This window comes from Gavialis gangeticus, unplaced genomic scaffold (genome assembly GCF_001723915.1).
Source record: "Gavialis gangeticus isolate Ggan-Ray unplaced genomic scaffold, GavGan_comp1, whole genome shotgun sequence".
Lineage (NCBI taxonomy): Eukaryota > Metazoa > Chordata > Crocodylia > Gavialidae > Gavialis > Gavialis gangeticus.
Genome location: NW_017728995.1, coordinates 4,163,299 through 4,181,615, shown reverse-complemented (window position 1 = coordinate 4,181,615; position 18,317 = coordinate 4,163,299). Strand labels below are relative to the sequence as shown.

The 18,317-nt window shown below is 43.7% G+C and overlaps 1 protein-coding gene across 1 annotated transcript in view; it reads right to left on the bottom strand.

Annotated features, from left to right (window-relative positions):
* ARHGEF26 (Rho guanine nucleotide exchange factor 26) overlaps positions 1-18,317 on the bottom strand; it is a 245,555-nt gene that overhangs the window by 161,149 nt on the left and 66,089 nt on the right. Inside the window, exon 6 of the mRNA XM_019503171.1 lies at positions 17,996-18,156. Coding sequence (XP_019358716.1) covers positions 17,996-18,156 — 161 coding nt within the window. The remainder of the gene's footprint in view (positions 1-17,995; positions 18,157-18,317) is intronic.

Below are 18,317 nucleotides of genomic sequence, written 5' to 3'. Positions count from 1 at the left end.
TGTGGTGCATGGGACTTGGGGTCCAGGGCTGCCATGAGTGGCTGCAGGGCCCCAGCAGGGAGCAGGTGTCTTGTTGAGGGGTGGGGGGGCTGGCTCCCCACTGCTGTGTGCACACCCGGGAGCCAGAGGGGACCTGTGTCCCCCAGATCTGTGTGCAGGGCAGGGGTGGGTGTAGCCTGCTGCCCTCTCCCAGGGGTGGGGGTGGCCTCTGCAGTCCAGCATGTGTGACCTGGCATGGCAGGGAACAGCAGAGCTATGCAGAGATCTCCTTGCCACTGTGAGCTCCACACTACCCTGGCGATGCATTCTCCATGCGTGGGAGCAATGGGGAAAGTGGAGTGGGGTTGTGCCACTTACTGCAGTCTCATGAGTGGAGGACACATTGCCAGGGCAGCATGGAGCTCATAGCAGTGAGCAGCTTTTCTGTGCGGCTGTGCTGTGTCCTGCAGTGCTGGGTCATACTGGCCGGGCTGTGGCGCACCTGAGGGAGGGCAACAGGTAGGAAACCCAAGCCCACAGCAGGCAGCGTGAACCCACACCTATCCTGTGCACAGATCTGGGGTCCCCCCTGCCTTGGTGATGTGTCCTCTGCACATGGGGCTGCAGTGAGTGGCGCAACCCTGCACCACTTCCCCCACTGCCCCTGCACACAGAGGATATGTCACAAGGGCAGTGCAGCGCTTGCAGTGGCAAGGAGATCCCTGCATGGCTCTGCTGTTCCCTGCAGTGCTGGGTTGCACATACTGGGCTGCGGAGACCCCAGAGGAGGGCAGCATGGTGGGATCCTGAGCCCACAGCCCACCCCCACCCTGTGCACAGACTTGGGTGGGGTGGGTCCCCCCACTCCTGGGTGTGTACACTAAAGTGGTGAGCCACCCTTCTCCACCCAAGCCTGCAGCAGGCAGGCAGCAAACAGTGGGGGCGGGCAGGGGGGAACCAGGCTTCGTGCTCTGCTCTGCTGCAGCAGCAGTGGCCCAGGAGCCTTGGCAGCTGAGGGCCCCTTTTGGCAGGGCTGGTGGGGGCAGGAGGCTGTGGGTAGGGGGCGAGGTCACCAGCAGGGCCAGGGAGAATGTAGTGAAGGGAAATGAGAGGAACCAGCAGGGCTGGTGGGGCTGTGTGTGTGTGTGTGGTGGGGGGGGAGTGAGGAATACCAGCAGGGCTGTGGGAGGCCTTTTATTTTAATCATAGATTTTGGTGGGGGGTTCAGAGAATTTGTGATTTTTTATCAGGGAAAATCAGGATCCCTGGTCATCTCACAAATTCTTGGGACCTGGAAGAAGAATACCAACACCTCGGTCACTTTAGGCCCATCTTCTTATGGGGCTCCAACCTCCTATTTACTCCACCCTAACCACATCAGATGAACAGAGGAATGTTTGGCATTGAAGCCTCTCTCCAATTTCTGAGAGACACCAGCCAGCTCTATATCAGATCCGGTAATTTTACAATCTCTTAAAAAGGTTAGAGCTGAATGGGAAATAAGCCCCCTGCTCTACTAAGGTTTGCAATTTCAAAACTCTTTTTATTCAGAGCTAGAATGAACCTGACCTCATTAGAAGATTTTCTTATCAGTTGAGGTGAGAGCACACACACCAGCCTGCCTTCCACCCCATGCTCTCAGAATAGTCAACTGCCCAGTAGTAAGGGAACACCCACAATGTGCGGTAGACCCAGTGTCAAGTTTTTGCTGCAGTAAATATTTTGTTTTTTGTAACAAGTAGAACAGCTCTAAAAGAGAGAATGAGATCTCAGAACAGCAAATAGCCTGGTAGATACAGAACTAGGTATATGTAGGATGGAGGCATAACTAGCAATTTTTGGTGCCCTGGCCAGAGATGTTGTCAAGTGCCAGAGAGTGGGGGTGCACAGGCTAAAACAGTGCCTGAGGCTGATACCCAACTTCTCCATCCTATACTACTGATGCCAGATTAAAGTTAAAGACCCTGACCTAAGGCACTGGCTAACCTGCAATGGATATACTTTCACTCATACCCACCCTCCCTTTTTGACAAGAATTTCCATCCTAGACTTAAGAAACCATAGTTTCATAGTTTCTAGGGTCAGAAGGGACCTGTGCAGATCATCTAGTCCGACCCCCTGCCATGGCAGGAAGAGCACTGGGGTCAAATGACCCCAGTAAGGTGGTCATCCAACCTCCTCTTAAAAACCCCCAGGGTGGGAGCCTGCACCACCTCACCTGGAAGCTGGTTCCAGACCCTAGCCGCCCTGACCGTGAAGTAGCACCTCCTGATGTCCAACTTAAACCTTCCCTCCGCCAGCTTGTGACCATTGTTCCTGGTCACTCCTTGCGGCGCTCGGGGGAACAGGGACTCCCCCAGTGCCTGCTGATCCCTGAACCACTCCCATTGAAATATGTAGACATTTCTCTAAAAAAAAGTTACTTTCAACAAATCAGCTTTTGCTGATGAAATGCTAAAATGGTGTTATTCCTGAGATTTTCAAGGATGTAAAATGCAAGTTGTACCTACTTCCTACTGAATTTCAATGAAAATTAAGTACTTAACCAAATTCAGTGATTTTAAAATTATTCCCTGAGTCAATCAGAACACAGGCAAGCACACTCTATTTTCCCATCCATCTTTATCAATGCACATTGCAATCTATTTCCAACTTTATCTTATGGGTAAGAGACTGACCAGACATCAAGGTGTTGTAAAATATTGTACTAACTGTATTGGACTAATATTGTACTAACAAAATTTTGTACTAATACTGAAATAAGTTGTAATGCTGTTATAAAATATCCTAGCCAAGATTTCCTAATTCTGTTTTCTGAATAAGCCACAATTCTCAGGTTACAGTTGTGAACAACTTCCTTGTTGATAGGTAAATCATTTGCGGACAAAATCAAAGTCACTTCAGTTGTGGATGTGTTTGGTGAGGGTTTAAAAAAGACACAGGGCATATCTACACATGCATTAATGCACTTTTTCTAATGCATATTAAATTTAGTATGTGAGGGTGCCCATACATGAGCAGGGAGGCTGCTCTCATGTGCTGTAATTCCAGTGTATTGGAATAGTCTTGATTGATCAAGTCTACTGGAGCTTGGCAATTACCATGCTCTAGCAGCCTCCGATGTCATGTATCAGCATCCCCACACTTCAAAACAGTGACGGGGGGCTTTATCTAAAGCTCGTTTGATGAGCCTTAGATAAAGTGACCACAGCGGCATTTTGAAGCTTGGGGACATGGATACGCAAGATGCTCCAGGCACTTTAATTAGAGCAGCTCTCAGAGCCAATCTAATTAAATCTCTTCTACCCCACACCCCTCTCAGAACATGTGTATAAATGTCTTGATGTACTAAATTAATGTGCATTAGGCTGCCCTAAGGCACAGTAGCACAAGCACATGCTTTTTTTTTTAGGTAATACTTAACGTGCAGTAGCCTAGTTTACTTCACATTAGCATAATAGCATTTTTTTTTACATGCCACTTTAATGCACAGTAAATTAAGCTACTGCACATTAAAGCACATATGTAGACACAACCACAGAGATGGAGAGTATACACGTGTGTAATTAAGATTTATTAACACTGTCAAGCTAAAAAGGTAGCTTTTTTTCTAACAAAGAAAGCAAAAAGGTTGAGGACTACTAATTCACTTGGAAAAAGCAGAAAAAAACATGAATTGAGTCACTGAGTCCCACCAAATGTACTTCCTACTAGCAGGAAAATAAAAATGGGATATGTGAAGTCCTAAACAAGAGACTGGCAGAAAAGTCATAGGAAAAGCCTAATTATGAAAGGAAGTGTTCCAGAAGGATCTTGTATAGTGAATTTCTTCTCATAAATATCTGGGCAATGAATTGCACACCATCTGTGTTGTATTTCTATAGGGATGACGAACTGACAGAACAGAATTCTCCGAAGTCATAAATCTTTCAGAGTGGGGCTCAACTAGAATGAATTCATTTGTCAGAGTACTCTTGGTAGCAGAATAAGAATACTGACAATAAAAGCTTTGGTGAAGATGCCTTTAGTAAATACATAACTAGATATCAGATGTAACTAAATTACTAAGACTCTATTTAGATTCATCATACAGCTTATCTAAAAAATAAGAGAGCTGAAGTAAAACACACAAAGATTTCCACAGGGACTAGCTGAGAAGATTGGTTTTGTGATTCAAAAAGGAACTGAACCTTCTTGGACTCAACATTCAGACTCCTAAAAATATCAGAGTTCAAAGATGACATAATTAAAAAAACAAATCTTAATATTATACATTTAAGACAGCATGTGTAATCAGGATTTTGACATTTCTTGGTTTGTAGTATTTAAGGGCACTTGTCCACGTAAATCGGCATTTACCCACTAAAAACATTCCTGGCTTAATTTTCCTTTCTTAGTTTATGACAACTAATTCAGTAACGTGGACGCGATTTACCATGTAATGGCTAATTATGTTACAACTAGTAAAATATGTTAAAGGCTGCTCTCATCAGTCTGTGCCTTGAGGCAGATCTCTGAACCTGGCTTTCCAGGAGTCTGAACAGACGCCAGCCCAGTTCAATAAACCATTCTGTGATATGACTGTTCTGAGGCAGCAATATTATTTTTTTCTTGTCACTTACCCCGTTAGAAATAGAGGAAGCCTTGCCTTAGCAAGCAGCCCACAGAGGCAATTCCTCATTCCTGCATTACCTTCTGGTATGCCAAAGGCCTATTCCATGATTAATTACCCAGAGCTGCCCAACTCATACCACATACAGCCAATGCTATATGCTAGGGTCCTCTCCCAGAATTGGCAAAAGCCTGCTTAGCTGTGACTTGCACTTGGCAAGCCATGCACTTTATTTTCTCTGTTCATCAGTCAGCCACCTACCACATTTCTGAGGTCCCAGGAACATTTCACTTGCAAAATTTCCTGCCAGTCCCCCCTCTGCGCAGGTATGGGGTTGTGGAGGACGCCCTGCTTGCAGTGAGTGGCCTGCTCTCACCATCCAATGTTTTGGGATGCCCTAGGCCACATGCTAGGGTTTGCTTCCCGAATTTCAAACTGCCTGCTGCTACTGAAGGTCAAGGAACATCTGCACCACATAGTTCCCTCCCCACCACCACTGGTGGTGTGGGGCAGGGACCCCTGGCTGGCAGTGACTGGCCTTCACACTATCCACTTTTTCGGGGCAGCCAACACCAAGGCTACCTGCTATAGTTCATGGGGCTGCAGCTTGTTCCTTTAATTCCCAGGTCCTTATTCCTGGTTTTTCAAAGCTAACCTATACCCAGTAAAAACCTCTTATTAATGAATTATATATTCTAAAGAGAGGCAATTTCATTAGCAATTCATATTTACCAAATAATATGTAAATTAATATCCTGCATCTTGCATGCACCCCCTATGCACCACCAATGTCTTGACAAGATGTTAAAGATATGCTTTAAAAAACTGTGTTTCTGTGTCTTCTTTGCTGAAGAAAAGTGCTGACTGACTTCCCATCCCTGTGCTATGGGCGAAACGTTTCAACTAGCCTTGGTTTGTTTTGAGGCTTTTTCAATGCCCTTTGTTTCATTTCAATTTTGCTGTTTCAACCTTGAAATGAGTTGATACAGTGTTGAAAAGAAATGGCCGTCAGAATTTCACACAGCCCTACTGCTTATCCCATGATACTTTTAAGATTTATTGAGAGACAAAGGACATGGATATCCGAATGACTGTGCTTTGTCTCTGGATAAAATGGCTTACCCTTGGAAAAAATGCAATGGCTGTTTGGCTATATGGCTGTCCCTTACATTTCTAAATTTCTCTAAGCCTCCTTCTATATCCATTCATTCAGTCCTACCGCTGAGAAAGTAGATTTCCTCCGTGGGCTAGGGGCAGACATTACACATAAACTGGTTTAAGTGATCGGAGACTTGTTTAAACCTGTAACAGAACAGATGTTCAGTGCATATAAACCAGTTTGAAAATAGCTGAAACTGGTTTGAGACAAATCTGGTTGAATGTAGTACCAGACTTAATTGATTTGGTTCAAACCAGTTTATGCAATATCTGTCCCAGAGCCCTTGTTTAAGTTAAATCAGAGTCCCCCAGCAACCTGGCATGTTCTCTGGGGTGTGTGGAGCTCTCTGCTCCATAGCAGGGCTGGCCCCTCCCCTCCGTTCCCTGGCTGGAGCTCAGCACAGACTCGCAGGCACAGCAGGATCTGCCGGCTTCCCTATGCCACCCCTCCCCCCGCCTCACCACTCACTGCTTAAGCAGAGATCCCTTCCTCCTCTCTGCCACAGCAGGGACTGTAGCCAGCATGTGGTATGCTAGCTAATGCCGAGAGGTGTCTGTGTGTGTGTGTCTCTGCAATTTCACTGGAGCAGGCTGACAGAACAGTGACTGCTTAGGGCTTCTGGAACTAATCAACCGATCAGCCTGTAAACTGCTTAAGAAGTTTGAAGTAATGTGGAGAGAGGCTATTATTTTGCTAATCAGGGGATAAAGACTGTTATCAGCCACCCGGCTGGCTTGCTCACCTGTCAGTTTGCTGCAGACAGTATGACGAAGCAGGGAGGGAGATTGGAAAGCTCCATATCATCAAACAGATGCATGCACTGCACACACCCCCTTGCCTCAGAGTGCTAGCTGGGGGCTGAGGGCTGGCAACATTCCCACCCCTTGAGCGGCCAGCAGGGAAAAGTCTGGGACCATGCAGGCAGACCTAATAAGAGAGTCCTACCAGGGCCTGGCCACACCCCCTCAGCTCAGCTCCCTGCAGAGGGGAGGGGAGGACTTCTCTAGCACCCCACCCCCCCAGCTTCTAGCCTGAGCCACTGCAGGCATGTGCCTGAATTTTCTCGGTCCAGAGAGAATGTCTGTCCAGTTTCAAATCAGTTCAGCCAAGCCAGCTTAGACTAACTTGCGAAGATGGAAACAATTCAGGCTCAGGCTTTTTTAATGTCTGTCCCTAGCCTTGCAGATTAATTCAAAGGATCCTAACTTTAAGCATAAATGTTAGTGAACTCAAGTTTACCCAACTTAGTGCAACACCAACCTAATTTAAGAGCAACAGCTTAAGAAGCTAAAAGGACTGCTTGTTTTCCATGTACATTTACTTCAGTGCTCAGCTTCTGCTTAAACTGCTAACAAAGATAACACCTGTAACACAAATGGTTGTCAAGCATAAAGCAGGCCTGGCCTATCAATTCACTTACCCCACCAGAGTGTCAGCAGGTACTAATAACTGTCAGTTATTCTCATCTGGGACTAGACTCAAATGGCAACTTCACAATTGTAAAAAAAGAAATGCTCTTTATTTGCTTGGGCACCAATGGAATAGAGTGAATTTTTAAAATTAATTATCATTTATATTACACATTAACACAGTATTTTCAACCATCCAAAGAAAACAGAACACATAACACAGGAAAGCATCAAAATAAAGTACCACCTCTAGAGATTATGATGGGTTTAGGCCATGGCTGGGCAAAATAGTGGATCTGGCCATCAGCTGGAGTCCATTTCCCAGCAGCGCCTGCCCACATTGGTGTGGCCAGTTTCCATGGAAACCCCAGGAATGTGGGCAGTGGATCGTGGCTCTGGCCCAGTTCTGGACCATGATGTCACCCCCACAAAATCCCAGACCCAGCCCTGGAGCAACTCCCTGCTGATTCAATCTTTGCAGGTTAGTCTATCTGGCTAGGCTGAATCAGTTTGTAACCACACATACATCCCAGACATACAGGCATATGCCTGCAGTGGCTCAGGCTACAAGTCGGGGGGTGTTAGAGCAGCCCTCCCTTTCCTTCCACAGGGCTGAGCTGAGGGGGGCATAAGCAGGACCTGGCAGGATTAGGGAGGGGTTTCCCCCCGCTTTTATCAGCTCTGTTATCAGCATTTATCACCCCATAAGAATACAAACAGCCTTTCTCCTTAGTTCAGGATCTTCTTAAAAAAGAAGGAACGGAGGGACAGTACCAGCTGAGCTGTTGATCAGCTCCAAAAAGCCCTAAGCCAACACTGCTGTCTGCCACAGCAGGGACTGTAGTTAGCATGCGGTCTGCTAGCTAATGCTGATGTGTCTGTGTAAGGCAGAGGAGACAGGGGATCCCTGCTTAGCAGGGAGTGGTGAGGGGAGGAGGATCAGGCAGGAAGTAGAGGGGAGGGGCCAGTCCTGCTGTGAAGCAGAGCCCTGCCCAGCCCAGAGAGCATGCTGGGATGCTGGGGGAGTCTGATTTAACTTAAACCAGCAAGGTCGCCTGGGACAGACATTGCATAAACCAGTTTGATCCAAGTCAGTTAAGTTTGATACTACATTCAGCCGGGCTTATCTCAAACCATTTTCAGCCATTTTCAAACTGGTTTATGTGTACTGAACATCTGTTCCGCTACAAGTTTAAAGCAGTTTCTGATCACTTCAACTGGTTTACGTGTAATGTCTGCGCCTAGCCACAGAGGCTTGTCTGAGGCCAACTGGAGGGAGAGATGTCCTGCTCAGGGGACAGAGTCAGAAGGTCAGGACAGATGGAAGCCACCCCATGATGAGCAGGGTTTTAGGGTCTCATCTAGACTGCATCCAGGTCTCTGAGGGCAGCCTTCCTAACATATATGAATAGTTCAACAAAGTATGACAGGCAGGATCAGGAGTGTGCTCCGAAATCAGGTGAACCAGTGGGGAAAAACTGGTTTAGCTACCAGGGGGTGCCATGGCAGTGCTCTGAGGCAAGTCCTATTAAATGCAACCCTCAATGAATTTTACTGCATTTGATTTTATGCATCCAACCATCCTTTTAAATAGTATACATACAGATAAATATTCATTATATCTACCTTTCTGAGGCAAGTTATACAAGATGACTTCATAGATAAACATGACCATGCATATTGTACCCTGTGCAAATTATTCAAATTGTCTCTCCTCTTTGTTAGAGGAGAGAAATTCCAATGAGCTCCCAAAAGCAGAGACAGACCCTAATGTCTGTATTATACCCATAACAAAGAGAGCTTTGTTCAATCAGGAATGACCCTGTCATTTACTAGAAGGCATCTTGATATTACTGGAGTGATGTTCCACAGAATTTCTTTAAATTCAAGTCACATAGATAAAAGCTCTATATGACTATCATTAAAGATATAATTTTTGTCAGTATTCGTCTTACTCACTGACCTTTTTATCCAAACAACCCTAAAAATGCAAATACATTCCTTACATGCAATCTGCGTGCATCTCTTAAAAGGAAAGAATAGCTGGGTTAGGCTACATCATCTAAACTAGGACAGCTGCCTAGATTCATTAGTACTGAAGACTCCCCACCCCACGCACCCCAAGCTTCTGAAAATGAAACCAGGCAGTTTTAATGTACTGAAAAAAAATAGTTTTAAAATCCTTTTTCATGGGCTTACTTGCACAGATGAAGCTATGGAAAACCAATACTTCAAATTTTGTTTTATTGTAATTCAAGAAATTTAAATAATCTTTAATTTAAATATAAGAAAGGAGTTATCTCTTACACTAGCCTACAAAAACCCCCACCAGTTTTAAGTAATTTTTTTTCCAGATAAGAAATAATAAAATTATAATGGTTTAGATATTTTCCAGTGTATTTTTCCCTCTCATTCCCAATTCCTCAAGATTCCTCAACCTTTTTAGACTTAAGGCACCCTTCACAAATGCAAACTCTTAGCTTTTATTTAGATTATTGAAAAATAATAGAGCAATTCTTCTGTGACCAGGAACTTAAAGCCCACAATAGATTAGAAATGTTTCTGACCCTATGGATTCCTATTTGAAATTGCTGGGTTTATCTTGTGAATCACATGTAGCAACATCTACATTTTAATTCAGACCAAACATTAAGTCATTGTGGCTGATTCTGATGCATTTAGGATGAGTAGAACCTTACCGTTGGGACTGCCTGAAATAACGATATCACAATGTATCTTATATGACTTTGGGCATGAAACTTAAATGAACCATAACACATACCTAATGGCTTCAAACTTGCATATAACATCATTCTTTAAAATAAAAGGGAGGGCTGGGGGAAGCAGATTCAGCATCTACACATTTTTTGAGGTAAATTAACTTAAACAGTGAAGTATGAAAAAACATTTTGAACAAGTAGTTAGCATATTTAGACATGATATTTTAAATCACCTTATCCATACCCTCATACATGACCAAGGAGTTACGTGTGATTTCAAAACACTTTCCCCATATCCTCATACTTAGGAAATATTTTAAGCAAAGATTTAGGAATTAATTTCTTAATATAAAAGATCTTTAAATCAGCCCCTCACAGATCTGAACTTCCTTCTACAGGGAATATGAAAGCAAAGGACAAAAGGTTACAAACAAATCTGTCTTGATTCCCTGGAGTGATACCTCAGACTTGGACTTGGTTCCCAAGACTCGATTTTGGCACCTTCCTCCCCCAACAGGTCATACCCATGGAAGTGGGGAAGAGTATCTCCCATATAAAGTCCACAACTTCTGCAAAGTAAAGAACTTCCTGCTATTACAATTTCCACATAGAGAGGAAACAAAACCTCAAAAACCTGAGAAGAGATTAGTGCAAGTAAATGAGGATGGTGCCAAATTAGAACTTCAAAGACCTTCTTGGTGTGTCATAGACTTATGCTTTGAGTAAGGCATAGTCTCTCAACTGAGACTCTTCTGTTTTACAGAAAATAATGCGTTTAAGGTTGCTAAAGTGAGGGGACCATCAGGGCCTTAAATGAATAGCATGTATCATTCCTTCAGTGTGCTCATTTTCAAATACAATTAGGGAAAGGAGCAATAAAACTTTGAGTTATGCAGAGCAACACAGACCTGTGTCCACACATATGTTCAATAACCAGGTTGTGGGCAATGCATGAACTATAGTGATGCAATACCATTAATATAGCCTAAGAATATAGCATGTGTCTTTGTCTGTATACATACATATTCTGTATAAGAATTACAGCTTGGTGTTTTAAAGTACAAGAAACTCCTTGGTGAAATCCCCCCTAGAATTATAATACAAATGCAGTTTGACTATTTGGTCAGTAATATCAAATAGACTTTGCAATATGTGTACCCATTTTAAACTCAACAACCACTCCCCACTCCCCCCACTTTTTTTTTTAATTTGAACTTTGTCTGCATAGCACTGGTTTCTTTCATGAGAGTCAAAAATGTTTTTTTTCACAGGTCTCCTAATTACTTCCTTTCAAACACAATTTAAGTTTCTGTAGTCAGGTGTCAGCACTTACGGGAACATACAGTAACATGACTGTGCTGTTGACCTAAAAGATACTGTAACAAAATGGAATGCTACACAATGAGTATCCAGGAGAAAATAAACAGTGATTCAACCAACTACAGAAAACATTGACAAGAGTCAGTTTTCAGAGGGCAAATATGAAACTGTTGCTCAATCTGGGCTAGTTTAACATACTCTTCAGTTTAATTTAAAAATCTGTACAGATAAATTATGATTATTTTATTTATTGCATTTTTTGGCTTAAACTGTTTAATGAAAACAAATAACATTGGATTAAAAACATTTTGAAAATGTTAACCCACACTTTCAAACCAAACATGCAGGTGATGCTAATTGCCCAGAAATACTTATTACCATGCTGAAACTTTTTTTCAAGTTCTTCTGAACTTCAAGGCTAAGTAGTCATTCAAAAAGCCCGAGCCTAAATTGAGTCAGTCTTTGCAGGTAGTCTAACCTGCATTGACTGAACCAGCAAGCAAATTAATAGACATTAACTTTTGATTCTGGAAATGCAGGCACATGCCTTTAGTGGCTCAGGTGATCCTACTGCACTTTCCCAGCCACTGGGGCTGGGGTGTTGCTTGAGGCAGCCCAGGAGCAATAGCCAGACTGGAGAGAGGGAGGGGAGAATAATGGCCCAAACCCAGGTGGGAACATGCACAGAGGGATCACAACAGTGGCAGCTCCATCCTGGATGTGAGCCCCACCAAGCAGAGGGACCCAGGCTGTGGGGGAGGGGAGGAGGGGGAGGGGTTCAAGTGTGTTGGAGCTAGACCAGGGCAGAGCTGAGCCAAGCTGAGTATGCAGCTCGGGGAGCAGCTCCTTCCTGGCGGCCCCTTCCATCTGCTGGAGAGTGGCACCCAGGCTAGCCCTGATCCCTGCAGCAGTACACATGGTGCAGGCTTGCTCCCTCGGCCCCAAGTGCTGTTATCTGTGTCCCCTGAGCCACCAGGTGTTGAGCTGAGTGCATATTGCTGACTCTTCCCCTACCCACCACTGCCAGTGGTGGTGCAGCACAGCCCTGTATACCAGCTGCCAGGCACAGGGTTCTCCCCCTAGGGTTTCCCCACTTCTGACACCATCAGGGAGACCTGACTTGGCTGTACTGGTAGGCACTGCCTGTGCAACCAAACTGTGGTTAGCTACCAGGCAGGCAGATGGCAGCAGTGGTAGCAAGGAAGCGATAGGGGTAGTGCCCCACATTTAGTACACAGGGCTGTGCTGCACCTATGGCTTCCCTGCCACTGCCATCTGCCTGCCCGGTGCCCTGTTGCAGTTTGGCGGTGAAAGCAGTGCCTACCAATATGGCCAGGGTGTGGCCCCCCTGACAGCAGCAGTGGTGGGGAAGCCGTAGTGGTAGAACTCTGTGCCTGGTGCCTGGTACACGGGGCCGTGCTGCACCACTGCCACTGGGTAGGGGAAGAATCAGCAGTATGCTCCCAGCTTGGCACCCCGTGGCCCATGGGATGCAGGTAATAGCGCTTGGGGCTGAGGGGTGAGCCTGTGCCACACATGCTGCTGTGGGGACCAAGGCTGGCTGGGGCACTGCTCTCCAGTGGGTAGAAAGGGCCGCCGGGCAGAAGCTGCTCCCCCAGCTACATACTCAGCTTGGCTCTGCCCCAGGATAGCACCGACATACTCAAGCCTCCTCCCTGCCCCCCTACCTCCAACTTGGGTTCCTCTGCTCGATGGGGCTCATATCCAGGATGTAGTCGTTGCCACCACAAACCCTCTGTGCATGTCCCTGCCTGGGATTGGGGCCATTTCATTCTCCTCTCTGTCCCTTGTCTGGCCTTTGATCCTGGGCTGCCCCATGTGAAACCCCAGCCCCGGCAGCTGGGAAGGCACAGTGGGATCACCCCCTGGCTGGGAGGGAGGCTCTGGGGGTCCCAGGCTGTGCTAGGACACGAGCAGGGGAGAAAAGCCAGGCAGACCTTGGCTCGGCTCCATGCCAGTAGGACAGGAGAGACAGTGGGGAATTAAACCCCACTCTGTCACCTGTTAGCTTGCAACTGCTGCAGTGGCTGTCCATGCCCCCCCACCCCACAAGAGTGGCAGGGGAGTCAAATGCCTGACAGCAGCTGCTCTGCCCCAGCCAAGTAGACCCCAGCTCAAGACCCCCAGGGGAAGAGGGGAGGGAGGGAGGAATAAACCCCCTCCCTGCCTCCTTTGCCTCAGGGGGCCATGCCAGGCTGGTGTCTGGCCATGCCCCCATCCCTGCTCTGGCAAGAAAGCAGAAGGGTAAGGCCAGCCCTGCTCTCTGGAGCAGACAGCACACCCCAGCCGAGGGCTAAAAAGCATGCTGGGATGCTAGGGGACCGTGATTTAACTTGAACCAGGAAGGGGCCTGGGGCATAAGTTCCATAAACCAGTCTGACCTAAAATCAGTTAAGTGTCATACTAGGTTCAGCCACGTTTATCTTTAACCCATTTCAGCCATTTTGAAACTGGTTTATGTGCACTGAGCTTCTGTTCTGTTACAGATGTAAACCAGTTTCTGATCACTTAAACCAGTTTGTGTGTAATTACTGACCCTAGCTCAACTGAACAGTTAAAGGGCATATTTTAGTATACCTCTGAAAATAGTTGGTAAACCTTCAGCTTCACAGATTTGCTAGTCATACCTAATAAGGTAGTCAAACCAAACCTCAGATAAGTGTACCTTAGGAAAGTATTATTTTAACATATTTGCAAAACCTAGCATGTTTACAATCCTGGTGAATTTGCTAAATTTATAGATACCCATCCCTTTTTGTTCTCCATTCCCAAACTCCTTTATATACAAAAAATGCTCAAAATGCTTAATTAACTGATGCTTAATTCATTATGAAGGCTTGTTATGAAGGGTTGAAGTCCAAACAATTATCAGGACATAATGAGACCAGCTCTTTATCGTGTCTCTTCCCTTTTTACCCACTAACTCCAGATCACAAAAGAAAATAATTTTTCTACAGTCTGTTTTGGAGGTATGATGGCAAGAAAATCTTTGGGAAGTCTAACAAGCATAAAGATCTCCCTCGGAAAAAGACCTGTTTAAGCCACACTCTGACGCCTGGAAAATTTTGATAGGACTGTGATGATTCAAACTCAGGCTTTCCAAGTATTTACAGAAATATGAACCAGATCATGGGGTTCCTTTCATCAAGGGATAGGGATCCCTATTTAATAGGGATTAAAAGAAGAAAATTTGTGACTGGTAAAATCCAGTTATAAAAGGTAGTGTGACAAATAAGAGACAATTATTTAGAGGTTGAAAGCAGTAGGCTCAATCTGTGGGTGTGCAAAAACTGACTAACTTGATTTCCTTTTATGAGAAGATGACAAGCTGAGTTGATGAGGGGAGAACAGGGTATTGTGTCCAGTTTGGGTACTGCACTTCAAGAAAGATACGGAAAAATCAGAAAAAATCTAGCAGAAAGCAATAAAAATGAGGCCTGGGAAAACATAATTCATGAAGAAAAGCTAAACAAGGATTATTTAGTTTGGGGAGAGAACTGAGGGGAGATTTGATAACAAATATCAAATATCTGAAGGATGGTTATATGGAGGATTAAGATATCATGTCCTCTGCAGCCAGAGAACAGGCTAAGGAGTAATGGTTTCAAATTGCAGCAAGAGAGCTTTAGGCTGTACATTAGAACTTTCTCACTATAGAGCCCGTCTACACATGCAGGTATAGGTGCAATCAAATCTGATGCACCATCCACACAATCATGCCTCCTGCCATGCTACACATGCCTTATTGCTGGTGCAAGGGGAGTCCAGGGAGGCTAAGAACATCTATTCTTGAATATTTTTAAAAGCAGGTTAGACAGAAACATGATTAGGATGGTCAAGGATGATTCTGCCTTCAGCCGGGGAGTTGGACTAGATGGCTTCCTGAGTCCCTTTCAGCTGTATTTTTTGTTTGAATTCCCTCCCATACTTCCATTATTTACTCACTTCCAACTGTAAACTCCATGATGCTTTAAGTTTTTTAGTTGTCTAAAATTCAAAATGTATGGCATTGTATACAACAGCCCTCTTCTTAAAAACAATGGAAAGAGAAACCTGTTTATATTATTTCTGAAAGAAGTTACCCTGGCAGGAAAAATGCAAACACTGTGATCTCATTTGAAATGCCATATGTGAGAGATCTAAGGCTCTTATCCTGCAGACTCACACAAGTTTATGCACTGCAAATAGTTTAATTGAAGTCACTGAAAAGCCAGATGAAACAAAAGATTTGAGGGACATCTGGTGAGGTCATTTTTTTACTTCACTGCGACCTTTCAGAGCTAGAAAGAAGCCATTTCCCTTTCCTTACCGCTGTATCTTAATATATATATTATCCAAATATGTTTACCTGTGAAGAAACACTACAGTCCAAATTTTAAGTCTGAGCTAGTCTGAATGACTGAATGTCATAAATTCTGAAAGATACAAAATAACCTCCACTCACATTGAACTTAACGAGGTTAGAGGAACTCCATATTTCTTAAATCTGGGCCTCAAATAGCATTAACATTATTTAGAAGAGTGCCTTTATTGTTTCTTTTTAACTTTCTTATACTACTCACTTCGTTACTATGTTCTTCACTGCTGTATTAAATTTAAGTAGATTTAAAAAGTTTTAAAACTTTCTTTCTAGTATTTGCAATTACCATAAGATTCTTAAAAGTTGTAGTTTGATATAAAGAGATTCATAGTACAGTTGGACTTTGGTAAGGAGAATTGAGAATCAAATTCTAAAACTGATCTGGATGAAACCCAGGTTTAAGGATATGGTGCTGAGAAAGGTAAAGAAAGTGAAAAGACAGTGATTGAATTTCCAAACATCATTCAGAAGAGTACATTCAGCAAATTTTTAGGCTAGGTACAAAGAGAATGGGTAATTAGCTCTAATTTCAAGTTGCACAATGAAGCCAATACCTCTTGCATATGAGGGTGTCTACACATGTGCTTCAATGTGTTCTAATTGGAATGCGTCTGAGCAGACTCTGCTCCGTGTTCTAATTAGAATGCTCTAGTATCACCTTAGTGTCACATGATAAGCCCCTTGGGTTTAAAAATGGCTGCTGGGGTACTTTAACTAAAGCTTGTCAAATGAGCTTTAGTTAGTGGCCAGTGGCCATTTATAAATGTTGGGGGGGCTTAATACACATGAAGCTGCTGCATTATCATTAGACTGGCTCTCCGAGAACCACCCTAATTAAAACGCCGCACCCCCAAGCATGTGTAGAGGCACCTTAAGTATTCAAATTCACATTGTAAATGCACATAAAGCCTCCCTCTAAACTATGTAAGTAGTGAAGAAGAAAGAAAGTTATTGTTTAAATGCAAAAACAAGATAGCAATTTCTACATTTCCAAGTCTATAGTAAATACATTAATCATCTTTCCTGTTGGTGGTCTCACAATACAAAAGGACAAATCCTCTGCTGATTTAATTATACTATAAGAAGTACTGAGATTGAATAGATATTAACAAGCACAAAATTTGACCCAACAACTGAAGAATTAACAGACAATTTTATACACAAGTACATTTGTATGCATGCTATACAAACAGATATTTTTGCTTAGGTACCCATTAGTGCCAGGACAAACAGTTTGCTGAAAATGCACAGTATTCTCTGGTTCTGGTTTTCTTAAACGGGCTATATATTGCATAACATATTTCTAAGCATATGAAGTTTTTCTTCCAGAAAAAATCATTTTAATACCTTAATGTAAAGATTAATCTGTATTTTACCATGTACAAAAATTATTTCTTTTAAGTTAAAATTTTGTATTTATTTAGCAGCACACTTTGTCCCACACAAAGCTATATTTAAAACCTAAACTGTTGCAACTGAGGGAACAATAAATCCTGCTAATATACCAAAACACTACACTATCTATTATAAAAGTCATCATCTCACCTTCTGTTTCTAATCAACAGAAAAAAATAGTGTTATTGTTAATTATTTAAAAAGTCACTGAATTAAAATGAAAGACAGGAAAGTATAATTTGATATGTTCTTTTCCTAACACACAAACACAAAATGTTTCATGCTTGTATCTGGAAGCTATTTGGTTCTGCAAATGGCTAGTTCTTGTCCCAAAACCAAATAAAGATGCTTCCTGCTAAAGGCCATTTCTACAGGAGAATCCCCACTCTCCTGTTAGAAACTAGGTGTAGATATGTGTTCATTCAATTTCTCATGACAGAAATGTGCCTCCATATGTAAGAAACTCGTCTGCAAGCATGAACACCTTATGCTGCTAGACTCCTCCAGGAGTAGAGGATCATGGAGACTGGGAGGAGAGAGCAGCTGGGCAATGCTCCCTGTGCTTCCCCAGACTAGGGTGAGCCAGGTCTGAGAAGGGTGCAGGGAGTTTTCCCCTACTTCTGCATTTGACCTTAGGGATGGGAGGAATGGAGCAGCTGCTGCTTCTCACCATGTCTTCCCCAGGCCATGTTCACCCCAGTCCAGGGAAGGCACAATGAGCATGGGAAAAAGGGGTGGAGGGGCTGCAGGCCGAATGCCTGTACTGTTCTTTTTCCTTAAAAGTTTTCTAGTGGTGGAAACGTCTAAAAAATGTCCATCTCTAGAAATGAACACCTGTTCATACCCAGTCATGGAATGCAATGCACAAAGCACTAAGCTTTTCCTACTTGAGATAATCCTTCCTAGGCATAATTTAATGCTAATTTATATTTATATATAACTTTTTGAGAAGTTTCCACCACTAGAAATCTTTAACTATATATATGTGTATATATATATAGTTATTTACAATACACTTACTTTTTGCTTGCTTCACAGACATCAGAAATATTGGAGAAAAGGTGATGGCTTTCTGTTTTAGTCATTGTGAAACTCAGTTCTTTGGAATTTTTAAACATCCGGATCAGAATCTCCAAACTCAGCAAGTATGAATGTTCAGAAGATATTACTTCAAATATAGCCTGCATAGTAGGAAAAAAAAATGCTCACTGTCACCAAGTTTTTCAGGGAAGATTTGCCTTGTAGATATGGAACGAGGAGAAACAGGTGCTACCCAGCCGGGGCAGAGTGGGGCACAATATGGAGCTGTGAGTGGCTCATACAGGGGGCCCGGGCGGGGGGG